Source organism: Manacus vitellinus, unplaced genomic scaffold (assembly GCF_001715985.3).
Source record: "Manacus vitellinus isolate BGI_N305 unplaced genomic scaffold, ASM171598v3 scaffold_20_pilon, whole genome shotgun sequence".
NCBI lineage: Eukaryota > Metazoa > Chordata > Aves > Passeriformes > Pipridae > Manacus > Manacus vitellinus.
In genome coordinates, this window is record NW_021939471.1 from 1001159 (window position 1) to 1028629 (window position 27471).

Here is a 27471-nt window from a genome sequence, read left to right on the forward strand (position 1 = left end):
TTATGCTGTGTTTACTCTGAGTATTGAATATTTGAGTATTCCAGAATAAATGAGGAACATATTATTATTTGATACCTGCAGTAAAAGCAGTCACTGCTTGGATATAATGACATGGAGTAGCATCCTTTTGTTTTCTACCCATAGATTCCTGTTGCTTAATAGCTGCTGAATTTTCATAGCTTTTGAAGTGTCAGTGAACTTGGTTTCAGTGTCTTACAAACAAATGCTTTCTATACATAAGTTCAAAAAGAGTTTGTTTTATGTCAAGGGAAGGAGACACATTTGCCAGCTTTTGTATCATGTATAAACGGCACTTATTGCTTTTTCCAATTGCAACATGTATGTCCTTTTCTCCTAAGCTTTTTTTTTTTCATTGTGGTGACCAGTTGCTAGACTTTCTTAATTTATTTTAGAATTTTAAATGAGCAATTCAAAAGGACCACAGGGATTGTGGTTTGGATTTGGGCTATTATTTCTTTAGTTCATTCTGATAAACTGAGGTAGTTGCAATCACAGATGTCAAACTGTTTCTTCAAGTTTAGATGGAAAACCTGTTTTGAGAGGAAAACCCAGTTCTGTAGTTGTGCTGTTCAACTGAGTTTATAGTTTACAGCAGAGACTCTTCTACTTTGTGCACAAAAAGACATGTCATGTCATAGAATCACAGGATGAGCTGAGTTGGAAGGGACCCATCAGGATCATCAAGTCCAACTCCTGGCCCTACACAGGACACCCCAAGAACCCCACCATGTGCCTGAGAGTGTTGTCCAAACTCTCCTTGAACTCATGTCCTTTATTTCATACTAACACTGTTGTTTTCTGGGAACAGGAACCAAGTCTGCCATGAAGGCATCTCTCATGTTCCCTAAACAACTTCCACACAGGCAGGTAGTGATAGAACAAGGGGGAATGGTTTTAAACTGAGAGAGGAGAGATTTAGCTTAGATGTTTGGGAGAAATTCTTCCCTGTGAGGGTGGTGAGGCCCTGGCACAGGTTGTCCAGAGAAGCCGTGGCTGCCCCATCCCTGGAAGTGTCCAAGACCAGGTTGGACAGGGCTTGGAGCAACCTGGGCTAGTGGAAAGTGTCCTTGCCCATGGCAGGGGGTGGAATGGGATGAGCTTTAAGATTCCTTCCAACCCAAACCATCCTGTAATTCTGTGAGTTGAAAAATGCAGTTGATTTTCCACGTCTAGGCAGTGCTATTCCCTAAACCAGTGGGAAAATTGGAAGGGCAGAGGACACCAGATTTTACATACCTGTAGTTTTTGTCATGTGTGAGGCAGTTGAGATGCCTCAGCAGATTACTTTTGTTTTTCAACACTGGAGAAGTAAAATAAATAGGAAAGTAACTACATAAAGATTGAAAGTAGTGGTTTTTTGTCCTGGCCATGCAACTGGTGCTGAGTGCCTCCAGGTAGCTACCATGAGTTTGGGTGGGTTTTGCTGGTTTGTGTCTTGAGATGGTACCTCCTGTCTGTTGTGGGTGGCTGTTTTGGAGGTCTGGTGATGTGCCTCTGCTCTTCTGTGCAGGAGGAGATGTACCTGGGATGGGACAGGGTGTTATTTGGGCACGGGGACAGTCATAGCTGCCGAGTTTTGGTCACAAGAACCCTCATCGCTTGCTCAGCCAAGGAGGCCTTCATTGCCTTCAAGGAAGGAGATCTTAATCATTTAAGGAGAGCCCTGAAATCTTTCTCAAATATTTTAGGACTGTTTGTTGATGGAAGAAGACCTCAGAATTTTAGCTGGATACTCCTAAGGAAGTTTTTCAAGGGCCAGCAGGTTGCCTCCAAGAAACTAGAGGTGCTGTTCCATACATGAGGTGCAGTCTGTGTAATGAAGTTAGGTATCAGTTGTCTGTTTGGATGCTTGTTACCTAGGAACGTTTTCAGTTGATCTCTAAAAAGCTATTATTTAGAGATATTCCTGAATGGAATATTGTTGTGTTCTTCAGATGACTTTCAAGTATCTTTTGCTGCCCTGGGAGAAATCACAAACATGTTTCTGAACTTTTTAGAGTAAATTAAGTCACTACTAAGGGATGAAGAATTGGTTTACTGATTTTTATTTTTTCTTTATTTTTTTGGAAGGTAACAGCAAAGTACTGAGCTCCTAGAGGAGCCCCTTCTGGCAGGCTCTCCCTGCAGAAGGTGTTAGGGAAGCATGTCATGACTTGAACAAGCCCCAGAATATCCATCTGCCACTGGGCAGAGCCAGGTAGGATGTGCTGGAGATGAGAGTTTTGTTCCTGGCTTTTATAACATAGCATAGAAAGGGAAATACCACTCTTTAAAGTTTTCACTAGTCTAAGGTGTTACAAGTCTCAGTTTTTCCTCCACCTGTCTTCACTGCTCACAGTAAAACAAAAATGAAAAATAAGCTTTTTTTTCACGGTTCTTACCCTGGCTGGTTCTTTCTCTATAAAACTGACTACAACTGTCAATACGTAAGGATTTTTGGTATTTAGTGGTAAACTCAGTTTAAGTCCAAGTCTCAATGGATTGTTTTTAGTTTGTTGGAATATCAGGGAATTATCAACTGTAGTAATATGGCATATAAGGCAGATAATATAAAGTCTGAAATAACTCAGGGATATGCTAGTATGAAAACTTAGTTAAAAACTCATGTAGAAAGAGGGTTATCAAAACCTTATTTTAAAACAAAATATGGTTTTGGTGGATGTTGCCACAAATATGTGGTTTTCACATAACATCTAATTTATAGCTCATATTCCAAGGGTTTGGAAGAATTGTGGGTATGGGAATGGTAGGTTGGGACTTTGTGGACCCCGCTTTGAGTTTTCTGGGCATTTTTTCTGCTTCATGCTAAGACCAGTGTGGTATTGGTATTTATTTTTTATTTTTCTTGGAAAAAGCCACCATGAAATGTTGAGAAATTGAAATGTCTTGGGGGGGGGGGGGGAACTGAGATTGAATTAGTGCAATATTCGAGTATGTGGACTTTAAATATTGTGTCAGATCCCTCCCTGACCAAAGCAGTTTAAGATCTGAGATGCACATCCATCCGTGTGTGTTGTCCGTAGCTGTGCTCTGTGTGGCTTCGATTCAGGGAAGGTTTCTGTAGGGTGCCAGCACCCTCTTGTGGGCAGTGTGACGGCCGAGAATTACACTGTGTGACTTGCTGAACCGTTTCAGAACAGTGTATCTTCACACTGATAAGGTCCCGTCGATATTTTCTTAGAACTAGGAGGTTATCTATAAAATTAAAGCTGCCTGCTCCCGATCCAACAGCTGTGCCTATTCATGGAAATAAAATTTCTCGTAGCATTTCTCCTCCCTGTTGCCCTGTATCCTTCTTAGAATCATGGAATCACTGAATGGTTTGGTTGGAAGAGACCTTAAAGATCATCCAGGTCCAACCCCATGGGCAGGGAAGGAGGGGAGTCTTACCCTAAATCTGCCACTTCTCTTCCACCCCACTGCTGGTAGTTGATTTTCTAGTTTTGCAGAGAATGCTGACTGATGGCAGTGGGATCAAGAAACTGCTATTTGGAAAGGGCATTGTTGTATGAGGTGCTGTTTGTGTGGATTGAAATCAACCCCTACAAATGAAACTGAAGATCTAAATTTAAAATATTTAACAAGATGACAACTCTGGATTTGCATGCAGGATAGATTGGCTGTGATAACTTAGAAAGATAAGAACCTCCTTTAAAACTGTTTAAGATTTTTCCTCCAATTAGCTCTTACTTCCCTTGGCAGCACTGAGTAGCTGCATCGAGTATCTTTTAAATGATGTTGGAAATACTGATGTGACTTACTGGGAGATCTAGGCTGCTCAGTTTTTCTCTCTGAATAGTGACCATTTTTGCCTTGGAAACACATCTTAAACACATTTCTGACAATCACAGGTATGTGGGGAGTCCTTCAGAAAAATAAGTTGATTTCAGTTTTAAGCCATTATTTGCCACATTTTTGCTGACCCTTTCTCCTAGAAGGTGCAGAGATTGCAGATTGGGTTCAGCTAAATAGCTTCTTGTATCTCAGTGGTGTTTCTGAGCTTCGTATTAAGTATCTGCAGTGTATTTATTTATTTATTTATTTATTTATTTATTTATTTATTTATTTATTTATTCCCAACCAGGAATGTCCAGAATGGTCTATCCCTTGCCCTTTGCTGGGGTCACAAAGGACTGGGCTCTGAGACTCTGTATATTCAGTGTGGACTTTTTACTTTTCAAGAATCAGAAAGTTGTCCCTTTTAAAGTCAGGAGTTGCCATTTGTGATGCGCTTAAATTTGCAAAGAACCAAACAACTAAGTTGTGTTTTCTCTTTTTGCAGGTTGCAGAATCAGCATGTGTCTCCAATAGTTAAAAAGGTAAGCACACCATATTTTGCAAACATGCAGCAGGATACTCTGTTTCCTGATTGATGCATTTAGGTCATAACTTAGAGGAAGAGACACTTCATCTTAATGTATTTTAAATGGTTTTTTAACAATTGATTGTTTTATGTGAAACTTTTATGTTTGTACTCTAAATCCCTTCAAAGCTGTTGGATCAGCACAGTTTGAAAACAGAGAGATTATTGGTTAGAAATATCTAACAATATCAAGTTGATATTACAAAAACTTCATTTACTCTTCTGGCTACAAATTTGCATCCAATCCGTATTAATAAAGTAAATAATCAAAGCTGGCATGTAGGAGAGTTTGCCAGGTGTTTGAGCAAAGCTTAATAACTGATTTTGGTGGGAAAGGAGGAAATAGGTCCCATTTATAAGTCTATCTCTTAGTACCAAACATCACCCTACCCACATGACTGTTTTGGGTTTTTTAAATCTTTTTATGAAATAGCTTCAAGATTCTTGAGTCTCTTTTAACCTCCTTTAAGACTATTTTAGATTTTTCCTCCAATTAGCTGTTACTTCCCTTGGCAGCACTGAGTAGCTGCATCGAGTATCTTTTAAATGATGTTGGAAATACTGATGTGACTTACTGGGAGATCTAGGCTGCTCAGTTTTTCTCTCTGAATAGTGACCATTTTTGCCTTGGAAACACATCTTAAACACATCTCTGACGGTCACAAATATGTGAGGAGTCCTTCAGAAATAAAATACATTAAAAATTAGATGCTCAGTCCTCAAAGTAAGCCAGTAAGAAGGATATAGACAAAGGATACAAAACTTGATAATAAATATATGTTCCAAAATGGTTTATTGTGGAATAAACCTGCAAACATCCTAGGTTATTTCTAATTTGGAGTGGGGCTCTTGACTTCCTTGGTCGAGGGAGTAATAGATGCAACTTCAATTATTTATGTAACAGCAGATGGTGCTGTTGGAGTGGATTTAATCACATGAGGAGTAAACTCCAAGCTGAGGTATATCAGAGCTCTCAGGGTTCCTGATGTGCAGCCAGCAGCTCTGTGATCTGGGATTTGCTGTTCTCAGGCTGTAGTTAGCCTCTACTAATTCTAGCAGTTGCTGCTAATTTATATTCATTCTTGCTGAAGTACACTAAACTAGAAGGAAAACTGCTGTTGGCCTGTAATAATGCTTTTCTCGTGTTCGAAAAATACACAACTTGCTTGTGGGGGCAAAAAAATAAAAAAGATCACTAAAAGTGCTTACCAAATACAGTGTGACTATTTCTTTGAAGAATTTCTAAAGTAAGCTGATAGTAGGGGCCAAATCTATAAGAAAATGGGATTTTCAAGGATGGTTTTGGTGCATAGAGATTTTCATGTGATATATATCACATACCATATATTTTTTAATATATATATATATTTATATATATAAAATAGAGGCTGCACCATGGCCTCGAGCCTCCTGCTGCCAGGGAACCTGGATGGGAAGGGACTAGAGGTGCCACAGCTACAGAGTCTCCAGGTTGGGCTCATAAATCCTTCATGACAACACCCCATCTATCACAAGCCATAAATCCATGGAGACCTAGGCTGGCTTTGTTCCACTGAACTAGGTGATGGAGGGGAGAACTGAGAAGATGCTGAAGTTTTCTCAGTCTTGCTGTGTTGTTTCTGATCTTGCCTGGATTAGTTTACCTCAGGGATTTGTATGGAGTACGCTCCAGTTGTTCAGTGTCTCTGTGTTCCTGGTTCAGTGATGCAGGAGAAATGGGAGTATTCAAGATGTGTGGGTCCCAAATTCCATCTGAGAGCTGCTTTTTCTTTGGAGAGCAGGCAGTCCAGTTTCTCCTTACGCCTCGGTGCGTGTCAAATCTGTGAAATACAAGATGTTACGGGATTTACTGCTTTCAGCATGTACGTTAACACTGAAGCTTTGTTCTGGTGTGCAGCACTTGGCTTTCAACTTGCTTTTGTCTAATCATGCAGAGCTTATAATATATTTAAGGATACTGGATTTTTAATTTCATGCACATTACAGATTGCTTATTACAGGGTTGTTCAGTCTGGAGAAGAGAAGGCTCTGAGGAGACCTCATTGCAACCTTCCAGTTCTGAAAGGGGGCTTATGAAAAAGAGGGAGAGTAACTTTTGACACAGGCAGATAGTGATAGAACAAGGGAAAATAGTTTTAAACTGTAAGAGGAGAGATTTAGATTAGAAATTAGGAAGAAATTCTTTCCTGTGAGGGTGGTGAGGCCCTGGCACAGGTTGCCCAGAGAAACTGTCAATGCCTCATCCCTGGAAGGGTTCAAGGCCAGTTTGGACAGGGCTTGGTCTAGTAGAAAGCATCCCTGCCCATGGCAGGAGGTTGGAACAAGATGAGCTTTTTTTTAAGGTCCTTTCCAACCCAAACCACTGGTCTGTGATTTGACTCTATGATGTTTTTTCTTTCCTAAAGCTGTTGTTAGTGTTCCACCTGCAAGTGAATGTAGTTGGTCACTAAGTTTCTCTCCCAAGTGCACTGTGTACATTCCTTAGTCAGTCAGATTTTAGAGACCTTTTTCTTTCTTAAAAGCTATCAGCCTTGAAGCTGAGATTGTCTCAGGTCTTCTTCCTTATACCCCAGAGTCACTTTACCTTGGGGAGCAGAGGTAGAGTAGGAGCTGCTTTTGGGGAGAAGAGCTTTGGGGGTGACTCTTTTCAGTCTTTACACCAAGTTCTGTGAACGAAATCTCTGACAGGTTAGGGCAGATAAATTAATTATTAAAACCAAAATAACTTTTTAACTTCAAATACCTAATGCAGCAACTCTTCTCTGAAAAGGGAGGAGAAATACGTGTTGTTATGTGTATCTTTCTGGAATGTTGTGAGAAAAATGTGGTGAAAGTTTCAGTGGCTGGGAGAATTATGGTAAAGAGCTCAGTGGTTTCACAGGCTGTTTTTTGCATTTAACAAAGTGTGCTGTTTTCTCAGAGGAGCAAAATGACTTCTCATCCCCCTAAGGGGTGATTTTTCCTTTTCTCTCCATGTATCAATGTTGCTGTTCCTTCAAAGCCATGTAGACATAGATACCTCACCCTCCACGTCCTTGCTCTGTCATACACAGCTTATTGGGGATTGAGATGTGAAACTTGGGCTGAAACTGTTAATTAGTGCGCAGAAGAGCGTGCTAAATTAGGCACAGCGCTAGTTTGGTGAGTTGCTTTTAGATGGGACTCATTTCCTCCTGGGCATCTTAGTGGTCAACACGTGGTAGCATGGCTATGGCATTGATGGCTTGTTCCTCCATGGTGAGTTCTCCTTTTTAAATTGTGTCAGCTGAGCTCAAAACATCCTGTTGCTATTTCTTCATCCTCAGAGAGGTAGTGTCCATTAACATCGATGCTGAAGTAGAACTTCAGGTCCTCTGAAGTGGGGAAGTTTGAAGCCTTTAGTGCTTAGGCTTCAGACAAAAATGATTTAAGTCAACAAGTTGACTCAATCTCTGCTTTCCATAACAGACTGGAGATGAAAAAGCTAGTACCTGGGATCTGAAGAACGATTATCATAGGGTGGAGCTCCTTGCTAGCATTTCAATCCAATCCCAGTGGTGACCTCGAGCATGTTGCTTTTGGCTAGTGAAATACTGCTGATTTAAGATGCCAGTGGCAATGTTTTTCAAAAAAGGTCAACCTGGATAGTTGTCAAAATATGATGGTGCACATAAGTCATCTACCTGAGTTCATCCAGATTCAGTGGTGTGCTGTGTTCCAAAGAGCCAAGGCCTGATGTACTGAAAAATAAAGGTCTGACTGCAGCTGAAGGTGACTGGTCAGAGAAATCTCATCACTGAAGAAACCTGTGGAGCTTGCACCTGCAAGCATTCCCTGCTGGAGCGTGCTTTTTTTGCCCTGTGAGGCTTAATCTGAAGGCAGGATTAAAGGATAGCTGCAACCCCCAGGCTGTGCTGATGATCCACAGGATCCACAGGATGAACGTGTGTTTGGTTGGTTGCTCAGATGGGGGAAACAGAATAATACCACATCATCCCATGGTGTCACATGTTGCTTTTTAGTTTATGAAAAGGCTGGAAAATGCCACAGTTCATGTTGACATTGGGAAGGCTCTTGGTCAGACCTGATGTACAAACCCTTGCATGTAAAATCTGTGACTAAAACATATTTCAGATTGGGATATTTATGCATTCCTGCTATTCTCAAATATATTTTGTGCATTTTTGAGGCAGTGCATGAAATGGGAACATGAGAAACAGTTAGAAAGGATGCCTAAGGCATCTTGGGTTTATGCACTAGGGCGTATAAATATTTCCTTGCTTATGTCTCTCCTTGTTTCTGAGCTTTAAGAATGAAGAGTTGCCCACCTTTTTTGATAACAAAATAAAATTATTTCTGCCTTTCCATGCCCAGCAGTGATGGTATCTTTGATACAGCCATTCTAAGAGAACTGTCCTTCCTTGCCCCTTTTACGTGGCAAAGAGTTAATTGTCACATGTGCCTCCTGCAGTGGGTAGGGGTGAGCTGCATCCTGCCTTCATCCTTGTTCACTGGACTGTGCATTTCTGCACTCCAGGCTTTGAGGAGGCGGGGAAAGAGAGCACAGGGATAACCCTCCTTTTGGGAATACTTTGCTGCCACTTTGGGAGGGGGCCAGGGGGCTGGTGGGGAGTAGGTAGGTGCATGGCATTCCCTCAAGCCGTGGTTCTCAGCATGGGGACCTTCTGTAGCCCGGCCCGACCGCGCTGGAAACGGAGAAGGACAAAACGATCGGAGAGGAAAGGTATTGTTTTAATTCCTGCGTGGTTGAGACAAAGTAGTCGAAGGAGGGGTTGTAGTGGTGGTGTAAATGTAGTTTTCAGGTGAGGCTTGAACCTTCACTGCAAAGTGCAACTTCAGTGTTTGTGGTTTGGGTTCATGAGAAATTCGGTTTGTCAGAAATATTTTGAGCAAGATCCTTCAGTGTTTCCCAGCATTTTATTTCACTTGGCTTTCAAAGTTTGGAAGGAGAGGACTTTTTTAACAAATAGGAAACTTCTCTAAAACTGCAGCTTTCTAGCATATGCTGTCATCCAATAGTTCTGTGTCATCTCTCAAGTTATGGGTTTTTTTGCATATATGCCATTTTCTGTGTGTAAAACATTGTTAGCTGCTAAATTTCCCTTTCAAGGTAAATTTAGGTTTTCCCTCAATGATTAGGATAAACCAAGCTAGTTTTTAAGATATTTGACAACTCTTTTTTTGTATGCAGTGAATACCTGGAATATCCAAACAAAAGAAATGTAGGTTATCTCTATGTCCTCATGTGGGGTGTACTTGCTATTGCCAACATTTACTTAAAAATGTTTCAAGCAGTCTCTTGGAAAAATAAAGGCAAATACTGTTGTGTTAGCTGGTACATTTTTTAGTACTTCTGATGTTCTTCCTATCTTTAGAAATACTCTATAGGAATTAAAGACTTCAAAACCGGAAGAGAACTAAAAGTGGGCTTTTTCCTGGCTCTACTTAAATTAGCATATATTTAGATGTTGTTTTCCTGTTTGAAGTGACTGGCTTGTAATGCATCTAGAAAAGGAAAGATGTTTGTAGTCTGAATATTGCAGGGTGTGCTGTTGTGCAGAATCCCTTGGCTTCAGCAAGTGAATTTAGGTAACAGCTGGATGGAGGTTTGTTGCTCCGTGTTAAATGCCCTATACTTACTACACTAGCATAGTACATTCAAAACCTCAATTTATTTTAGCAGTATACCTGAGAGAAAACAGTTCCTGCAGCCATGGAGAGGCTTTCTCCACACAGAATGTGCTGTCCATGCACTGACCTGAATCAGTTAATATTTACATCAGTTATTCTTCATTGCTCTTTTTGAAAGTTCTGTTAATCTCTGAGCAGCAGTTAATCTTCTTCCTTTACTCTTATGGGTTTTTTTCTGAAATAAAAGTTTTTCCAGTGCTCTCGGAGAATGTTACTGTAGTTGTGTCCCTTATCCCAGAGCAGGATTTTAGCAACAAAACTTGAGGGTTTGTCATACCTGCTGTCATACCAGCTTCATTGAAGTCCTTTTGGAAGCTATCCTTGCTCAGGTGCCACTGACCTTACCCGACCTCAGTGTGGAGGCTTTGTGTCTGTAGGACCTGAGAGGTTTCTGGATGTCTGTCGCTAAATGGGTTATTTTCAGCAAATGTATTTATTAATGCAGTTTTGCTGCTTTATTAAAGGTTTGGAAGGTCAAAGGAGTTGGAAATGCTTTTCCTTCTTCAATGGGAAATGATAAGTGAATCATTAATGACTTTCAGAAGTAATCAATCATGCCTTGGCAAGAGGCTACTTTTTCTGTAGTGAGTAGCCTGGGCTCAGAGTCTTTTTTTGTGAAAAAATCTCCTTGAACACTGCTAGGGTTGGGGCATCCACAGCATTCATAAGTTTGAGTATTCATACAGTTTGCTGTCATGAGACAGGGACTCTGCCAGCCTGAGGTGAGGTAGCCAGGACTGTGGCTGTGTAGCCTGCAGATGGGATGAAATGTTCTGGGAAGTTCTGCATCCTTCTCAGGTCATCAAGAGTGTTTTAGCTGAGAGGACGAACAGGAAAACAGAAATGGGAACAGGGGGGAACAGCTTTAAGCTCAAAGAGAAGAGATTTAGATTAGATGCTGGATGGAAGTTCTTCCCTGTGAGGGTGGCGAGGCCCTGGCACAGGTTGCCCAGAGAAACTATTGATGTCCCATCCCTGGAAGTGTCCCAGGGCAGGTTGGAGAGGGCTTGGAGCAACCTGGAAGGTGTCCCTGCCCATGGCAGGGGGTGAAATGAGATGAGCTTTAAGGACCCTTCCAACCCAAACCACTCTAGGGTTCTAGGATGATTCTGTGTTTTGTTACACACCAGTGAAGTTGTAGTGCACAAGGTGAATGGTGGCAGAGGCATGGAAGAAAGTTTGGCACTGTGAAACCCAGAGTTTACCTAAAGCTTTGATGAATAAGGTGAAGTTTACATAGTCATTTTGTGCATAGTCTTTGAATTAAAAACACAGAAAGAGTTCTGTAAATTCTGTGAATTGTTTTAGGCGATCCTGGGAGCCTCAGGGGAAGCAGTACATGTAGGTCAAGAATTTCAGTTCTGCACCCATTGCAGTTCTGCTCTGCTGGTGCCAAAATCAGCGAGGAGTTTTACTGCCCTTCTTAATTGTCAGAGTTTTGCAATTTGTTGAGTTGATGGTGCCTGGCTAGTGGAGCATCTGAACAGCTTCAGTGTGCTCAGAAATGTGGTTTTGTGTCTTTTCTCAGCACCTCCCCTCCCTGTTTGGGGAGATTCCTCTTAGTTACTTGAGTGGACGTCCTCTGCAGACAGGCCTGGGGAGTGAAGAGGATTCATGTTCCCTTCAGGCCCCCCACTGGGATGATGATACACATTTGCGATGGTGGTAAATTCAGGATATCTGCTTATATAGGCTTTGTTTGTGAAGCTGTGCGTTGTGACGACAAACACAGAGATATATTTAGTTCTCATTCTACCATCAGAAGCGTGGCATTAATTATTGTAATAATTGCTAATGGCATTTTACATTTTCGCTAATGGCTGTTTGGCTCTTGCTGTGAAAAGTAACCTGTGAAGATTGTTGAGGGTTTAAGCTGATGATAAACAGATTTCATTGTTTTAAATTACTGAATTACAATACTTAGCATGGATGTTAAAGTTGCAGACTTACACATCTATATGTATTTTTTAATATCATTCTTAATTTCTCAGTTTCTGATATTTGTTTTTGTAATAGGGTTATCTATTAGTAGTATTACTTATTATTGGTAGTATTATTGGTATTTATTATTAGTGGTATTGTTTTTAGTGTATTAGTGTAGTCTGATTAGTGTATTACTTGTTTCTGCATCCCTACATATCTTTCGTTCTTGCATTTAAGTTTTTATGGGGATTATGTTTTTCTTCTTATGTTACCAAAGCTAAAACCAAGTTGACTTTAAAAAGACCAAATCAGAACAATACAATTCATTATGTTTGGCATTTAGAGCTGTACTCTGGATTTGCAGCATGCTTCTGTATGCTTTGCATGAATTGTCTACTGAAATGGTGAGTAGGGGTGGACTGTCTGATTTCTTTTTGGACTTGGTAATTACATGTTAAGGATTACTATAGTGTGCAATCTGTGTGTGAAGAACAACATCAGCACAAAGTTCTGCCTTTTGTTATTAGCTAAACTGACTGCAGTTTAATGTCTAGCAGAATGAAAGCTAGATTTTCCCACCAGAGCTGGGAAGAAAAATGGAATAAATTCATTGTTACAGAGCAGGCATTTGGCTACATAAAATTAGTGTGGATTTTATTGTGTCAGCCTTGTCAAGCAACTGTGTTTTATTTATATGGTTCTTCTTCTTGATGACTTTGACTCCACTGTTTGACTTCCACCAGTGCTGGTACTTAAAGAAGTCTCAAAGCATTGGAATAACAAAGTATTTCACATTGGCAGCTGGATGAGAGACACAGATGTGTGTCCGCTGAGTGAAGAGTAAAACATAATATAATAGAGCAGAAACTTCAGTGCTGAGAATTGTGCCATCGTGAAATCAAGCATCATCATCTTTCTGTGAGGGAACACACCTTCCAGTGCTCCCACAGCTTTGCAAGCATAAACCACCTCCTCTTCCCACTCTGTTCTCCCTGTCCCTTCCAGCAACCACCTCAGCCCTTGGTTTCACAAGGGTTTACCATTCCTGGCAGTGTCCTCATGGGACATCCCCAGACCTCTCTTCTTCCCAACCTGTTTGTAATAGTTTTGGAGTAGGATCAAAGAAGCATTTAAAAGTAGGGCTTCTGTCTTCGTTTGATCTGATCATCAGCAAAAGGAATCAAAGTTTGCGGATGTTACATGAAACTAGATTATCACAGAATGATTTTGCATTTATATTGTGCTTTACTCCCTTCAGGTACTTTCCAAATATTTAGTTGTGGTAATGAATCAGCAGAAAATGAATGCATTATGATAAAAAAATAAATTGCAATGCAGAATGGAGAAAGCACAATGCTTAGTTGATGCTTCAGAAAAGCAGTGAGGCAGATGCACAAAATTCAACAGACTGACAAATTCAACAGACTGACAAGTACAAGACCAATTTCTGTGATTTGATCCACTCCAGTGTAAGAATGTGAAGCCCATTAATGCTCCACTACTTTTTCCTTGTTATAATAAGGGATCTTTTGTTAAAAGATTTACTCACTGGGTGATTTTTGGGGCCGCTCATGGCATTATGAGGTTGGAACAATTAGCTAGAAAGCAACAGATATTATGTACTTGATTAGTTTTCAGGAAAAACTGAGCTAGCATAATAAAAAAAAACCAAACCAAACCATAAAACCCATCACTCTTAAATGACTGCTTTTGATTAGGATAGAAGTGTTGCCTTCTTTCAAACCAAATGCTAGGTATTTACATATTTTGGTGTGAGGTGCTTATACCCACCTTTAGATCAGTCTCTCTTGAAATGGAAGTCCCTGTGGTGAATAAAATCTATTTCCCCAATTCCAGGTAACCTTTATGTAATATCATCTTTTGTTTCAGTTAATTGGAAAGTCCATATGTAGGAGAGAGAATTCCATTACCCACTCTGGCCTGATGTGGGGCTGCATCTTTCAGTCATTGATGACCATCTCAGTTTTGGGAGGGATCTCGGATCAGGATTTAAGCAAACATCCCAATGCAAAGGCAGGGCCCAGGCTTCTGCTTTTAAAGGACATTTAGTGCTTTGCCTTGTAAGCTGGTATCTTAAAGCTTAAATATCTCTCTTCCTGTTTTCCAGACAGAAGCAGTCTCCGCCAGCCAAGAAACCAGCAAAAATATTTCACAATGGATGTAGACGATGAAGAAAACATGAGTAAGATGTTTATTTATGTAGTAATAAACTCTGTAATAGTTTCTGAAGGTGACTTTTTCTCACAAGCACGGGGATGACTGCAAAGGAACTTGGGATGCAGAAATGAAAATTCTTTAAAATACAATATAGAAGAGTGAGCTGGAGCTTTTGCATTAGAAGTGTTTTAAATATGCTAATCTACTTATACCTTCTGTATTATACCTCACACCTTATATTTTTCTTATAACAACTGACTAATCAAACAACATATTTCCCTGTTCTGAACCAGCAGTGAAGAAGGGAGGTACCAGTAGTGTCCATGCTAAGGGTTAAGTACCAGTAAGACGTGAGGCGTGAGATGAAGGGAATGGAGTTGAAGAGTATAAAATAAAGGAGAGAAAGCAGAAATGGAGAAAGGAAAAGGCAAAGGAGGAGTTGGGGGTCATCACATAGGATGATTATTCTTATTAGATGGTGATTGTCCCAACCCTGAGCTACTGAATTATTAAAGTGCCTTTAAAGTACAAAAATAGTCAAATATAGTGATGATCTTAGTGCAGCAAAGTGCTGTGAGACTGCTAACTCTGGGCTGTAATGAAGAACTGATAACCTGTGAGAAAAGCATTCTCATTAAAACATTACAGAATATTTGCACTGTTATTTGCCTTTCAACTGTCTTTTTTTTTTTTTTGTGAAGCAGAGAATTGTTCTGTTGCTGCTCTGCTGTGCCTGACTGTAAATGATTGCATTTGGTGTAATAACAAATGTGCTTATTTTTCCCCTAAGTGACAGTGGCTAAAGGGTGCATCTGGCAAAGGTAACAAACCCAGCAATGTAGGAGCAGCAGAGTTGTAATTCAGTCTGGAGGAGTTACAGAAAAATTTTAGTGCGAGCTAAAGAAGATGGGTCAAACAAACCCCAAACAAACATTCTCCACCCCCAAAAAAACCAAAACAAAGCAAAAAATATTGTCTGAACTAGAATGCGTCTTTTCTCCTTAGAGTGAAATAGCAAACTCAACTGGAATATGCTTGCTAACATTTTCTTTTCCTTGGTATAAAAGAAATTACTTCAAATGGAAGCTTTAGCTATTTCTAAAAGTGGTCTCCCTGAGGAGGACTTCAGAAAAGTAAAGTGTAATTGGGTAATATCACATAAGATAATTTTTTTGATAAAACATCCTTTTTTTCAATAAGGAGTGTAACTGAGCATGAATAAAAGGTGCCTTCCTGAACTGGAGGAATATATCATGTCTTTACAGGGGAATTCTGTCCCTGAGCAAAAGACTACATTTTTGTCTGCTTCTGGGGTTTTTGCGTGTTAGTGCGTCAATACAGGAAACCACTCATGGAATTTTTTATCATTTCAGGAGCCTGGCTCCATTGAGTTGTTAAAATTTTCCATGGAATGCATTTGTATAACATCAGTTGTGTCCCAGAAGCATGTTTTGAGATGTCGGATCACTGTGTCCCCTTGGCTGAGCCCAGTTAATAGAAAGTGCAGGATGACCTTCCTTTGCCCGTGTGCCCACACAAACATTATGAATTTGAAGTGTTAAATCATCACATTTGAGGGGGAGAAATCAAAGTTTAAATTCTTAAGTTCTTCACTTTAATTTGTGTGAAGACATATGCTTTTTTAACTTTTTATCTCTCTTTATTTTTGTATCTCTTAAAATTGTGGTGGCATATCAGAGGTTGCCTATTAATTTTTTTTATTGTTTTATGTAGCTGCATTTGGGGAAAAGTTTCTTAAAGGAAAGGAAGGTGGGCATATGCAGTCTTTGTTACCTGTGGTTTCATAACTGGGATTCCTCTGCAGAAGCCAGAATTAAAATTGTTTTGGTTCAGCTGAAACGTAAGACAGTGATGTTGCTAAATTAACATCTCTGAGAAAACACGTTTCCATCTTCAGCTTTTAAGGTCTTCCTCGTTTATCCATTGGCTATAGCGAAGATGTTGCAGGAGATTTGGGGAAAGATATGGTTATTTGGAATATTTTTATTTGTTTTCTGTTGCTTTGCATGGCTGTTACTTCTACAGCACTCTGAACACTTGGGACACCAGCATGTAGCTGTCCTGACCTTTCTCTTTGATAATTTTTCCTCCTTTTTCAAAAAGATGCTCAGAAGAGAGCATGCTGGTTTTTAATGAAAAAAAAGATATTTATTTAGAATGTCCCCAGGCCACTAAATGAGAGTAGCTACAATCATCATCTTTCAGTTCAACTAAGAGTCATCTAAATTTAATTAATTGTGCTCCAGATCAGACAGAGCAAGGAGAGTGCTGTCTCTCAGCAAGCAGGTAATGGAAGTTCCCCAATGGATAAAACATCTTAATTGGAGGCACTTTTTAATTACAGGGAATAAACCCAAAAATGAACCAATGCACTCAGAGAGATCTCATTCTTTACTGACATGAAAATTTCCTGTGACTTTTTTCCGCTTTGAGTGTCCTTGGGTTTGTAAGTTCTCAAACAAGATCTGGGGGGCAAGGACTCTCCTTCCACTGAAGTTGTTGGTGTGTGATACTGTCAACTGTGATTTGAACCAAGGCAACTTCCACAGACATCAGTCAAATCTACAGTTGAAGCTACCAACTAATTTTAGTGACCAGAAAATATGCCAACCTCACGAAAAATGTCCAACTTTTAAATCATGGGTTGTATAAATGTTTAGAAAAACAGGATCTCAGTCATCAAGTGTATTAATGCTACTTTAAAGCATTAAATACACAGCAGACATGATGGTCCTCAAAGGGCTCTCTAAAGCATTCATTCCTTGAACACTTATTTAAAGACTGGAAAATGCATAGGCAAAAAGAACACTGAAAACCTAGGGTTAGGCTGTTTGTAAACCTCTTGATTTTTGGGTCTGTTAGAAGATCCACAAGACTATGCAACCTTCCTGAGGCAAGACAATGTTAATATATGGTCACTTGTCAACAAAAGTTTAATCAAAAAGGAAGTAGAATAATAAAGAGCATCCATTACTGAATGTAGAAGAGTGTTTAATAATTCAGATTTTTTTTTTTACTCCTGCCAACTCTCTCTTTTGCTTTATACTTTCTAACAGTGTTTTAACATTTACAGTTCTCATTTTCCCGTCCTATTTTAGCGGTGATGCTGGCAGCACAAAACTTATCACCGGTCTCCAAATGAGACTGCCAGACTTTAGAATTATCTAAACTGTTTCTAGAACGTTCAAGGAGTGGTGATTCACATCTGTCATGACCTCAGGACAAGGGACAGCTAGAGCCCTATGGCGTAGAGGAGGGATGAGAAGGTTGAAATGCTAGAGATCTCTGTAAAAGTGTGCACAGCAGGGAGTGTTTAATATTAAAATCATCAAATTAAAAAAAAATAGCCAATAAAAAACAATAGATGCTTTAAGACTAGCAGTGGAAGTTCAAAGCAAGCAATGGGAGATGTTTTCATGCAACGTCTAATGAAGTTGTAAAGTGCTTTGGCCAGGACATTGTGGATACCAAGAGTTTGTGGGGCCTTTAAAAGCAAATTAGGCATTTTGCTGGGGGGAGGATGGATGGCTCCCTGCCATGCTCTCTTGGACAGCCCAGAGTTTCAAGGCTGCCCTGGGGAAGGGCCACTGTGTCCTTGGTATGTCTTGGAATGATACTCTCTCCTGGGGTCTGCTGGTGGCCCTGTCACAGATGGGGAGCTGGACAAGGAGAGGATGAGCCTGGAAGGTGAGATGCCTGGAAAAGGGAAGTCTGTTTCTGAGCAGCAGGGAGAGGCTGGGCTGGAGGAGTTACTCCATGTCTGAATATGGACAGGATTAGAGATGATTTCTTTGACTTGAACAGGCTACATTTTGACTAATCTGTCAGATCTCCTCGAGCGCTAAGGCAATTAGAGGCCCTCACCACTACTGGGCAGGACAGGCTAAAGAAAAGGACTGAAAGCACATCTTCACCCTCGCTCTGAGAAGGAGTTTCTTTCTCTTGCAGTTGGGTGACTCTGTGGGTTGAAACAAACACAGGTCCTGTGGGTTTGCGCAGGAATTGTTTTCTTTCCATCGCCTGCTTGGATTTGGATCAACTCCACAGTGTAGAAAATTGCCTCTTTTCCTGGTTTCTTGGTTTGACTCGGGGTGCCAGCTCCCCACTTGCTTTCTCTCCTAATGTCTCCCACCCCGCAGGCTCTCCAAAGCTAACAAGCCCAGTAGTTCTCAGTCAAGGACTAGTTTTCTTCCCTTTTCTCTTATCAGACGAGGTAAGCCTGCAAGCTTATTTCCTGCTCCCTACAAGTCCCCCTTCTCTGTCAGGGCATCATTTCTCCTACCTGGGTTGTGAGATGGATTAAGGAGTTCCTCCAGCTGCCATGCTTACATGCAAAAATTCTTTTTTTAGCGTTCAGCTGGAGCCTGTTCAACTTCTGTTTTCCTTCTGTGGTTTCCACAGGCATTGGTAGTTGTCTTCATATAAAAAGAAAGATAAAACCAGAGACCATTAATTAGTGTCAACTCAGTGATTTATGTTCAGCCTAAAAGTCATGTTGGTTGGTTGATAACAAATTCCTGGTGCCACCTTTAAGGGCAGTGTTCCAGAAATGATGTTTTAGATGAGATGTAATTTTTGGAGATTACAGCTTCAGGTAAGAAACTCACTGTAAGGAAAGATTTAAAAATTCCCTCTATTTGTCCTTAGATTCCTCTACCATAAATATGTATTTATATACAGAATATATGCATGAACAATGTGCATTGACAGTTTTGACCCCATGGCCCACGTTCTGAGGCAATATGTTTGTGGCTGAACAAGAGATAGTTGATTAAATGTAGCAGATTTCTAGCAATGAAAGGCTTCAGAATACTCCATGTTTCAATTCTTGACCAAATTTAATTGAATTAATTGCATGTTCAGTACTGTACAATTCTCTGTTGTGCTGCCGTGATTTAACAAAATGTGTTCCTGTTTTGGCTCTTTCCTTTGATTTTTTTTTTCTTTTTTTCTTTCTCTTCGAGCACCGAAAGGAGTAACCTATCAAGCTTTTGCTGGAGGATGTTATAAATGAAAATTTAGTAACCATTCCATCAGCTTTGTAACCTGGGCGAAGTGATGTGTGCATGGTAGGGGATTCTTAGGGAAGACTGAAGGCGCCACTGAAATTTGTCGCTCTGAGAGCTCCCACCTTGGTTTGCTCTCATTTCAGTTAAAATTTATCACCTGGGATCAATGTAGATGTAATATAGATATTTTGAAGTTTTGGAACAGAAGAGTTAGAAATACTTGACCTACTAAATTTGCCTTTTCATTCACACATGCCAATAGAAAACACAAATAATCAATTTCTTCAGTTTTTTTATCAGCGTAAAAATGAGGCCTTTTGAAATTACAGCAAATTTAATTCTTTAAATATAGCTCTGACATATCATTACCCCAACTTTCTTCTTTGAAAATAAACCATTATGTTGTTATTGACTTTCTCCCACCCCACTAAAATATCATCACTGTAAATGTGCAGCTTTTGTCCCACTTCTATTCCTCATAGCCTTAAGAGAGGATCTTTATAATGATTTTTGGGTTTGTAGTTCTGTGACAGCAGTATTTTTGGCAAGGAATTGTGCTTGTAAATGACAAATATAAGTTGGTGTTTTTTTAATAGAAGGCTGTCTATTGGAAATATATAAAGTAGTGTTGTAGTCATGGTGGCACAGCAGGCAGCTGTAGGCAGCAGGCAACTGTAGTTCCTGAGTAAAATTGGGGTGAGGTGAAATGAATATTTAGGAAAGGCATAAAAAAAGAATTGAATTAGGAAAATACGGAATAGCTAAAGAGAAACAAAAGCATTTAAACACTCTTCAGTCATGGTACCTGCCAAAGAGCTGCCTAATTTTTCATTGCTCAGGTTTTATTTATGTAATTTTTCAATTTGAGCAACTAAAAATCACTGAGGCAAAAAAGTAACATGACTAAAATAAGAATAAAATAGAACTAAATACTTGTCTCTGAGTTCTGGTCTTAAGCATCCATTTTTATTTTATTAATGGTAGTTGTTTGTTTTATGGGTATATTCTACCATAACTTATATTTCTGATTTAAGGCATTTTTCAGGCTAAATGTAATTTATAAGTAAAAGTTTTGTTCCAGCATAATTTAAATGAAAAAAACAGAGCTGTTGTGGGTTTTTGCTATGTGACTGTATCAAATGTGTAGCTTGAAGATCATTGAGTGTGTTATTTCTTGAATCATTGAGATTGTATTACGTTATTATTATTATCATCTATGGTTGTATTGCAAAAATATTTAACCTGTGAGCACACATCACTTAACCAGTTACAAAGAGAGATAAAGGAATCTATAAATTTTGCATTTACAAGATCCTGCACCGAAGGCATTGTAAGTTACTCTTTCTGGGCACCGCAGGTTCGAGCAGCACCGACATTAAAGAAAACCGCAACGTGGACAACGTTCCCCCCAAAGACAGCGGTGGGACAGGAGCCGGGGAGGGGACACAGCTCTCCAACGGGGGCAGCAGCAGCAGCAGGAAGAGACCTTTGGAGGAGGGCAACAATGGCCATTCCAAATTTCGCCCCAAGAAGAGGAAGAAAATGCCCGGCCCTGTTCTTCCAAAGAACGCCCTGATGCAACTTAATGAGATCAAACCTGGTTTACAGTACAAACTGCTCTCCCAGACGGGACCAGTCCATGCCCCCATGTTCGTGATGGCAGTGGAAGTCAATGGGCAGGTGTTTGAGGGATCTGGCCCAACGAAAAAGAAAGCCAAGCTTCACGCTGCCGAGAAGGCTCTGCGGTCTTTCGTCCAGTTCCCAAACGCCTCGGAAGCCCACCTGGCAATGGGAAGGACTCTGTCGGTCAACACGGACTTCACGTCCGACCAGGCGGACTTCCCCGACACCCTTTTCAACGGGTTTGAAACGCCGGTCCCTTCCGATGCTTCCTTTTACCTCGGCTCCAACGGGGACGGCTCCTTTAGCTCTGGTGGGGAGTACGGTTTGCCGTCGTCCGCTGTGGCCAGCAGCCTCTCCCAGTCGCCTCTGCCCCCGCCATCCCCCTACCCCACTGCCAGTGGCAAGAACCCTGTCATGATCCTCAATGAGCTGCGGCCGGGGCTGAAGTACGAGTTTCTCTCGGAGAGCGGAGAGAGCCACGCCAAAAACTTTGTCATGGCTGTGGCGGTGGATGGTCAGACTTTTGAGGGCTCGGGAAGAAACAAGAAGCTGGCAAAAGCTCGGGCGGCTCAGTTGGCCCTGGCATCCTTGTTTAACATGCAGCTGGACCAGACTCCATCTCGGCAGCCTATTCCCAGCGAGGGGCTCCAGTTGCACTTGCCACAGGTGAGAAATCCTCTGGGTGTTGTTGGTAGCTTTTGGGTGATGACCAGGAGGAGCCAAGTCGTGCATACTGAGTCAGCTCTAACAGCATTTCGGCTGTTTATTCTGCTTCTGTAAAGCTGTGAGTGCATATATATATATATATATGTCTGTATATATGTATTAGGTGATTTATCCACTTATGGCTTCTGACAATTTCATGAGCTCTTTGTATTCTCTTGCACAGAGAGGAGGCTTTGTTGATGATGTTTTCAGCCTTGATCATGTCATGTAAGAGAGCCCCAGCCCCAGTGCAGTGCCAGCTTGGATTATGGTTTATGCTGAGGAAAGGTTGAATCGCATCTTACTCATCTCAGGCAGCAAGACTTAATTCAGGCTCAAGTCAGAATTACTGCTTTAAGTAAAATTTGTATTTGATACAACAGTTCTTAGCAGAGAAGAAAATTGTTCTCTCCTGCAAACAGAAATTGTTGGTGTGAACAGAGCTGAGTGATGTAAGTCAAGGTCAGATTAAGTGAGACTGATGCAGTTGCCACTGATTTCCAGGGTCTAAACACAATCAGAGTGCATGTATCCACGATGTGTGGTTCAATAGCTGTCATCTGAAGGGTTGTGCTCTAAGCAAATTAATTAATATGCACATGGAAGTTACTTAGGCAAGTAAATCTTGGATGAGAAAGAATTTAAATCAAATAATTAATGAACTAGGGAAAATATCAACCATACCAGGCATAGACCAAAAATTTAAAATAGATAGAATGGAGTAATTTTTATTTTTCTAATGAAGAATAATTCTCCCATGTTTTCTTGCTTGTGTTTCTCCCCAGTCAAACTATGATAATGATTGTTGGACTGCTTTCTACTGCATCTCTCGGATCTTTTTAATGATATATACCTGTCTAAATTCAAATATTTGCCTGTGACTTTTTTTAAACTTTCTGTTTATTATGAGAATTTTAAGGCCTTGACCTTTTCAATCTCAAAAACACTGTTTTAGAATTTGTTATGATTCTAAGAGTATAAGTATTTTATGTTGTTTTCTCAAAATGAATGGACAATATGCGTATTTTAGAACTTCCTATATGCATTCTTGTCACTGTTGCACAATTATTGTGTTACTAATGTTTCCTTGATTTTCGAATCCAGGGTCATGGTAATTTGTGTATTAAAATTTCTTCAGTAGATTCAGTAATTTCAGACTGCGTTCTCTGCTCCGCTTTTAAAAGTGGATTTGACTCCAGACACCAAAAAAATTTCCCTGCCAGTAATTTATGTGTTATTAGTTCTCAGATCAGTAAAATGGTGAAAACTGGAATAGGGAAGTGTGAAAAAGCCCGAGGTGAGATGGGGAAGATCTACATGGGTGCTGCCTAATGTAGAACTGATTTCAAGTCATTTTTTCATTCAAGGGCTTTTGATCGGCTTGTTGTCAAGATATCATCCTTTCTGCACTTCACTATGTTGTATTGCTTTGATTTTAATTATAATTAGCCACTGAGTTACTGGAATTATATCAGGTCTGCTACATATTAGTGATTTTCATCTGGTATGTATTTGATTATTTAAGCATTTGTGGTGTTTTCAAGTCCTGCCTTATTTATTAATTTTTTTTTAAAGTCTGTGAGTTGTTTTTAGACTCTTTTACTGTGTAAAAGAGTGTTAAATTCAGAGATACTCCTAAAGTGGGGGAAGTTGGAGAGTACAGGAATGATGTGAATGAGGATACGATTTGTTGTAGGCCATGGACCAAATAAAAAACGTTGATTGGGTTGGAAAAATGAAAACTAGAAACACGCAAGGGAGGAAAAATTCAAATACCAAATGCTTAGGGGAAATAATAGAAGTACAGTGTGGTTGTGCAGATGAAGGTGTTGGAACTGACTGCCTGGGTGGCAGGTTCCTAACCTGCTTGTAAGTTGAGGTGTTCGTTTGTGGTGAGAAAAGTGGATGAAGTGAGAAGTGTCGAGAGGAAAGATGATCCCTGTGACAGGGGTGGTCAGGGGTATGGCTGAAATGCACATCTGTGATCCCATCAGACCTCCTGGTAACTTCAGGGGCCCCAAGGGAAATTAAATGCAGAAATACAAGGTATCAAATGGTGCACAAGGGCAGTTGCAATCAAAAACCAGGTTATGGCATGGGAGTAGGTATAATCTTACAGTCTGTACAGGGAATTACTGAGGTGCTGATGCTGTGATTTTAATTTAAGCTTGTCTGCTTGCTCCCAGCCTGACTTTTTGTGAGGGACAAAGCAAGATTCACTGCAGTGAGGAACAATTCTGTGCTGGGAAAGTGAGTTAAAGTCAGTAAGAAACTCAACATGTGCCTCACAGTGGGTAAAAATGCCCCACTGAAAAATTCAGCACTCGTCATTTATCACCTTGGCAGTGGGTGTGTTAGGATTGAAGAGGTTGTCAGACTTGCAATTAGAGAGACTTGCCTCTTCAAAGCAAGGAAAATATTTTTGTGGTTAGCTCTGCTCTGTGAATTGATCATAAAATCATAGAATCACAGGATGGCTTGGGTTGGAAGGGCAGGGACACCTTCCACTAGCCCAGGTTGCTCCAAGCCCCATCCAGCCTGGCCTTGGACACTTCCAGGGATGGGGCAGCCACAGCTTCTCTGGACAACCTGTGCCAGGGCCTCACTCACCACCCTCACAGGGAAGGATTTCTTCCCACTATCCCATCTAACCCCACCTCTGTCAGTGGGAAGCCCTTCCCTCCTGTCCTGTCACTCCATGCCCTTGTCCGAAGTCCCTCTCCAACTCTCTCAGAGCCCCTTTAGGCACCGGAAGGGGCTCTAAGGTCTCGCTGGAACCTTCTCCAGGCTGAACAACTCTGGCTCCCTTAGTCTGTCTCCAGAGCAGAGGGACTCCAGCTCTTGGAGCATCTCCATGGCCTCCTCTGGACTCAATCCAATAGGTACCTGTCTGTTTTTTTGTTGGGGGCCCCAGAACTGGATGCAGCAATGAGGGGGTGTCTCACAAGAGCAGAGTAAAGGGGAAGAATCCCCCCCTCAACAACCACCATCACATTACCTCCCACTCCTCAATGCAAGGAGCCACAGGATATACCAAGGGCTCTAAAATGTTTCCTCCAAGTTTCATTCTTTTCCACAGAAGAAAACTGGTTATTTCAGCATTCTTAGATTAGAACCATTAAGAAGTTTAAGTGCATGGCTTGTTTGCAGACTTAGCAGTTGATGAGAACTGGAGAAGACAGCGAAATCTGGTTTCTGGGACAAAGGTTATTGTTGAGCACTCAACCACAGCAAGAGCCATGCTGGGCCAGGCAAAAACTCCTTCTCACACGTCCCGTCCCCTCTGCCACATCCCTGCCATCAGGCCCAGCACTGGGAAGCGTGAGGTTTGCAGGGGATGCTGGTGCTGGCTGAGACTATCTCCACTCACAGAGCTGATCCTGCTGTTGAGCATCGCCTTGGACATCTCAAGAGATGGGACAAGGATGTCCATGGACATCTCAGGAGCAGTGGATGCTCCCTCGGACTTCCTTATTTCTTCATTTTTGGTGTCTTTATCATCCTGAGAGAAGTCTCCCAGAGACCACTTGCTTTCTCTCCTTTGTTTCTTTTTCCTTAGACACTCCCTGCTCCCCAAGGAAGGCTGGGAAGGGTCTCACACCTCTGTCAAAGGTGGGATAGTGCTGTCCCTAAAAGACTCAGACCAGCACCAAATGCTTTGGAAAAAAACTGAGAAAAGAACATATTGGTAGTGGTAATTCCCCAGCCAGTCCAGGCTGCTGGCATCACTCAGGGGAGTGTTTTCCATCAGATGATGGGAGCCTACTGGTGGAGCTATCACCTCTTTAGGCCGCTGATGGCCTCTGTTAGAAAGCTTATATGGAGGTTTTCCTAATGCTATTTCCCAGATTTCCTCAAACTGCTTGCTTAAAAAGATAGCTGATTAGTCAGGTTGTGCAGAGAGGTGGGAATTGGAATTGTAAATATTGAGGCTTAAATACAGAGTTAAATACAGACTGTTGTGAGGGAAAGCAAGCTGAGCTACACAAGTAAGCAGTGTAGCTGCAGATGAGATAAATTTGAAAAAAACTCCACTAAAGAAAGTATTTTTAATCATTCACCTAACTGCATTTATTCATTTTGTCCTTTATATTGTTGTGGACAAACATTGAAAGAAAACGTTAAGCGGGAGAAATGGAGTGAGAACCATTACTGCAAGGGCTACTGGTACTTGCAGTGCTTTTTTAATCCTTTTAATAGTTGCTGTGGAATTGGAAGAAATGTAAAAGATGTATCAGCATAAGCAGTGAGAGACTCTACAGCCAGGCAGAATTTTCTTTAAATCAATACAGGAAAGTTTGGAGCATTATAAAACAATTACCCTGTTTTATTAGCGTAGATATGTTTCTATCTTCTCTGAATTGAGTGTGCTGGTCTTTGTTAGAGTGGAGGACCTGGCTGACCTTGATTTTACCTGCTGTGGAAAGTTCACATAAGCCCTAAACTGTGAAGGTAAGGAAAAAAAAACAACATGAAGGAGAACATTTCTGCTTGAGAAGGATCCCTGGAGATCCAAGGAGAGCACAGAAGTCTTGGGTCAGTTCCCTGGGGAGAGCTGTGTGCTCTCGGCCCAGGCAGTTCCCTTCTCCTGCTGCCTTTGATTCCACCATGCAAGTCATCACCAGCATTCAGCATGGGTGGTCTCCATGACCTGCCACGGTCTTCCTCCAGCTCCAGGTGGACCTGGACTTCATCAGCTTAAGGATATCTTCAAATATGGATGGTCAGGGTGATTCTGGTACAACACTGCTGCAAGATGTGTATTGCCAAAACCAGTCTGTGCGTGTAGAAAAGGAGTGGATTCACTGTAACTTCATCAGAGAAAAGGACAATGCACCCAAAATATCTTGGAGCTCACATGCCTTGCCGAGCCAACTGTCAGATATTTTTGGTCTTTCCTTTTTTGAATTATCCAACTTTGAATAATGATTTAATGCAGGAGCAGGGATAGAGAAACTCTGTATGAGATGTTAGGGCATTCATGGGGAAGGTGAGACATGAGTTCAGTTTCTGTTCTGATTAATATTTATTTACATGAAAGGCAGTAGAGTCAGAGTGAGATGTGAAAGATCCTTCCCCAGGCCTGGGATTGTGGAAACAGCTTCAAGTCCTTGGTTTTCAGATGGGGACAGCAAGGACATCCTTTTTTGGCCAGTAAATTTTGTTCCCAGCACTGCACTGGTCTGTTCATCGCCAGCCTTGTTCCCATCTCTTTCATGCTCTTAACTATGTCAATCCTTCTGGGACAGAAGGATAATTCTTCTAATTTATTGGGTAAGTATTCTTATAAAAGACCGAAGTGACTTCAGTGACTACATCTATAGGCATTTAACAGTGTTTATTCCTCACCACCCAGCTGTTGTCACACAATTTGAGTATCAAATTGAAATAAAAAATTTTTAATATACCTGCCTGGGTTTTGGCAGTAATTTCCTCCCCCCCCTCCTCCCCTCCAGTTCCTCTGGATCGTTTGCATCTCCAGTGGTCATTTTGTCTCACTTGAGTTCTGTCTAGTCCTTTTTATCAGCCCTCCACAGTGTTTGGTTCTGTGTTCATCCAAGCAGTTTTAGGTTTCCTTGCCAGCAGCTTAGTTCCAGGCTGCAGCCCCATCCCATTCTGCTGCACCAGTTTCCATCGTCCCAGAGGGACTCACCGTGTTCTCATTTGTCTACCAATGCTACAGTTTCCACTGCTTTGCTTGTTATGTGAAAAAAAGCATCCTTTTGGAAAAAAGCGAATGTATCCACCCTGTATGCCAGCATCCTACCCAGCTGCTGTTCAGGTAGCCTTTTGTCAGAGGTATTGGCAGATATTAGTTTCTTCCCAGAAACACCTGGCAGTTTCAGTTCCCAGCTTTGGGAAAGACTCCATCAGTTACCACTCATCACACTCACTTTTTTTTTTTTTTTTTTTTCTGAGAAAAGGTGAATTATGTTG

At 41.0% G+C, this 27471-nt stretch overlaps 1 protein-coding gene across 2 annotated transcripts in view; it reads left to right on the plus strand.

The window, feature by feature from the left end:
• ADARB1 (adenosine deaminase RNA specific B1) overlaps positions 1 to 27471 on the plus strand; it is a 70816-nt gene that overhangs the window by 15904 nt on the left and 27441 nt on the right. The window contains exons 2-4 of one of the 2 annotated variants that reach the window (XM_029959564.1): positions 4304 to 4340; positions 14127 to 14201; positions 20564 to 21495. In XM_029959564.1, the coding sequence (XP_029815424.1) occupies positions 14174 to 14201; positions 20564 to 21495 (960 nt within the window). In that variant the 5' untranslated portion in view covers positions 4304 to 4340; positions 14127 to 14173. Of the gene's footprint in view, positions 1 to 4303; positions 4341 to 11669; positions 11741 to 14126; positions 14202 to 20563; positions 21496 to 27471 lie in introns of those variants that run through there. The other variant, XM_018071647.2, reaches the window with a different exon arrangement.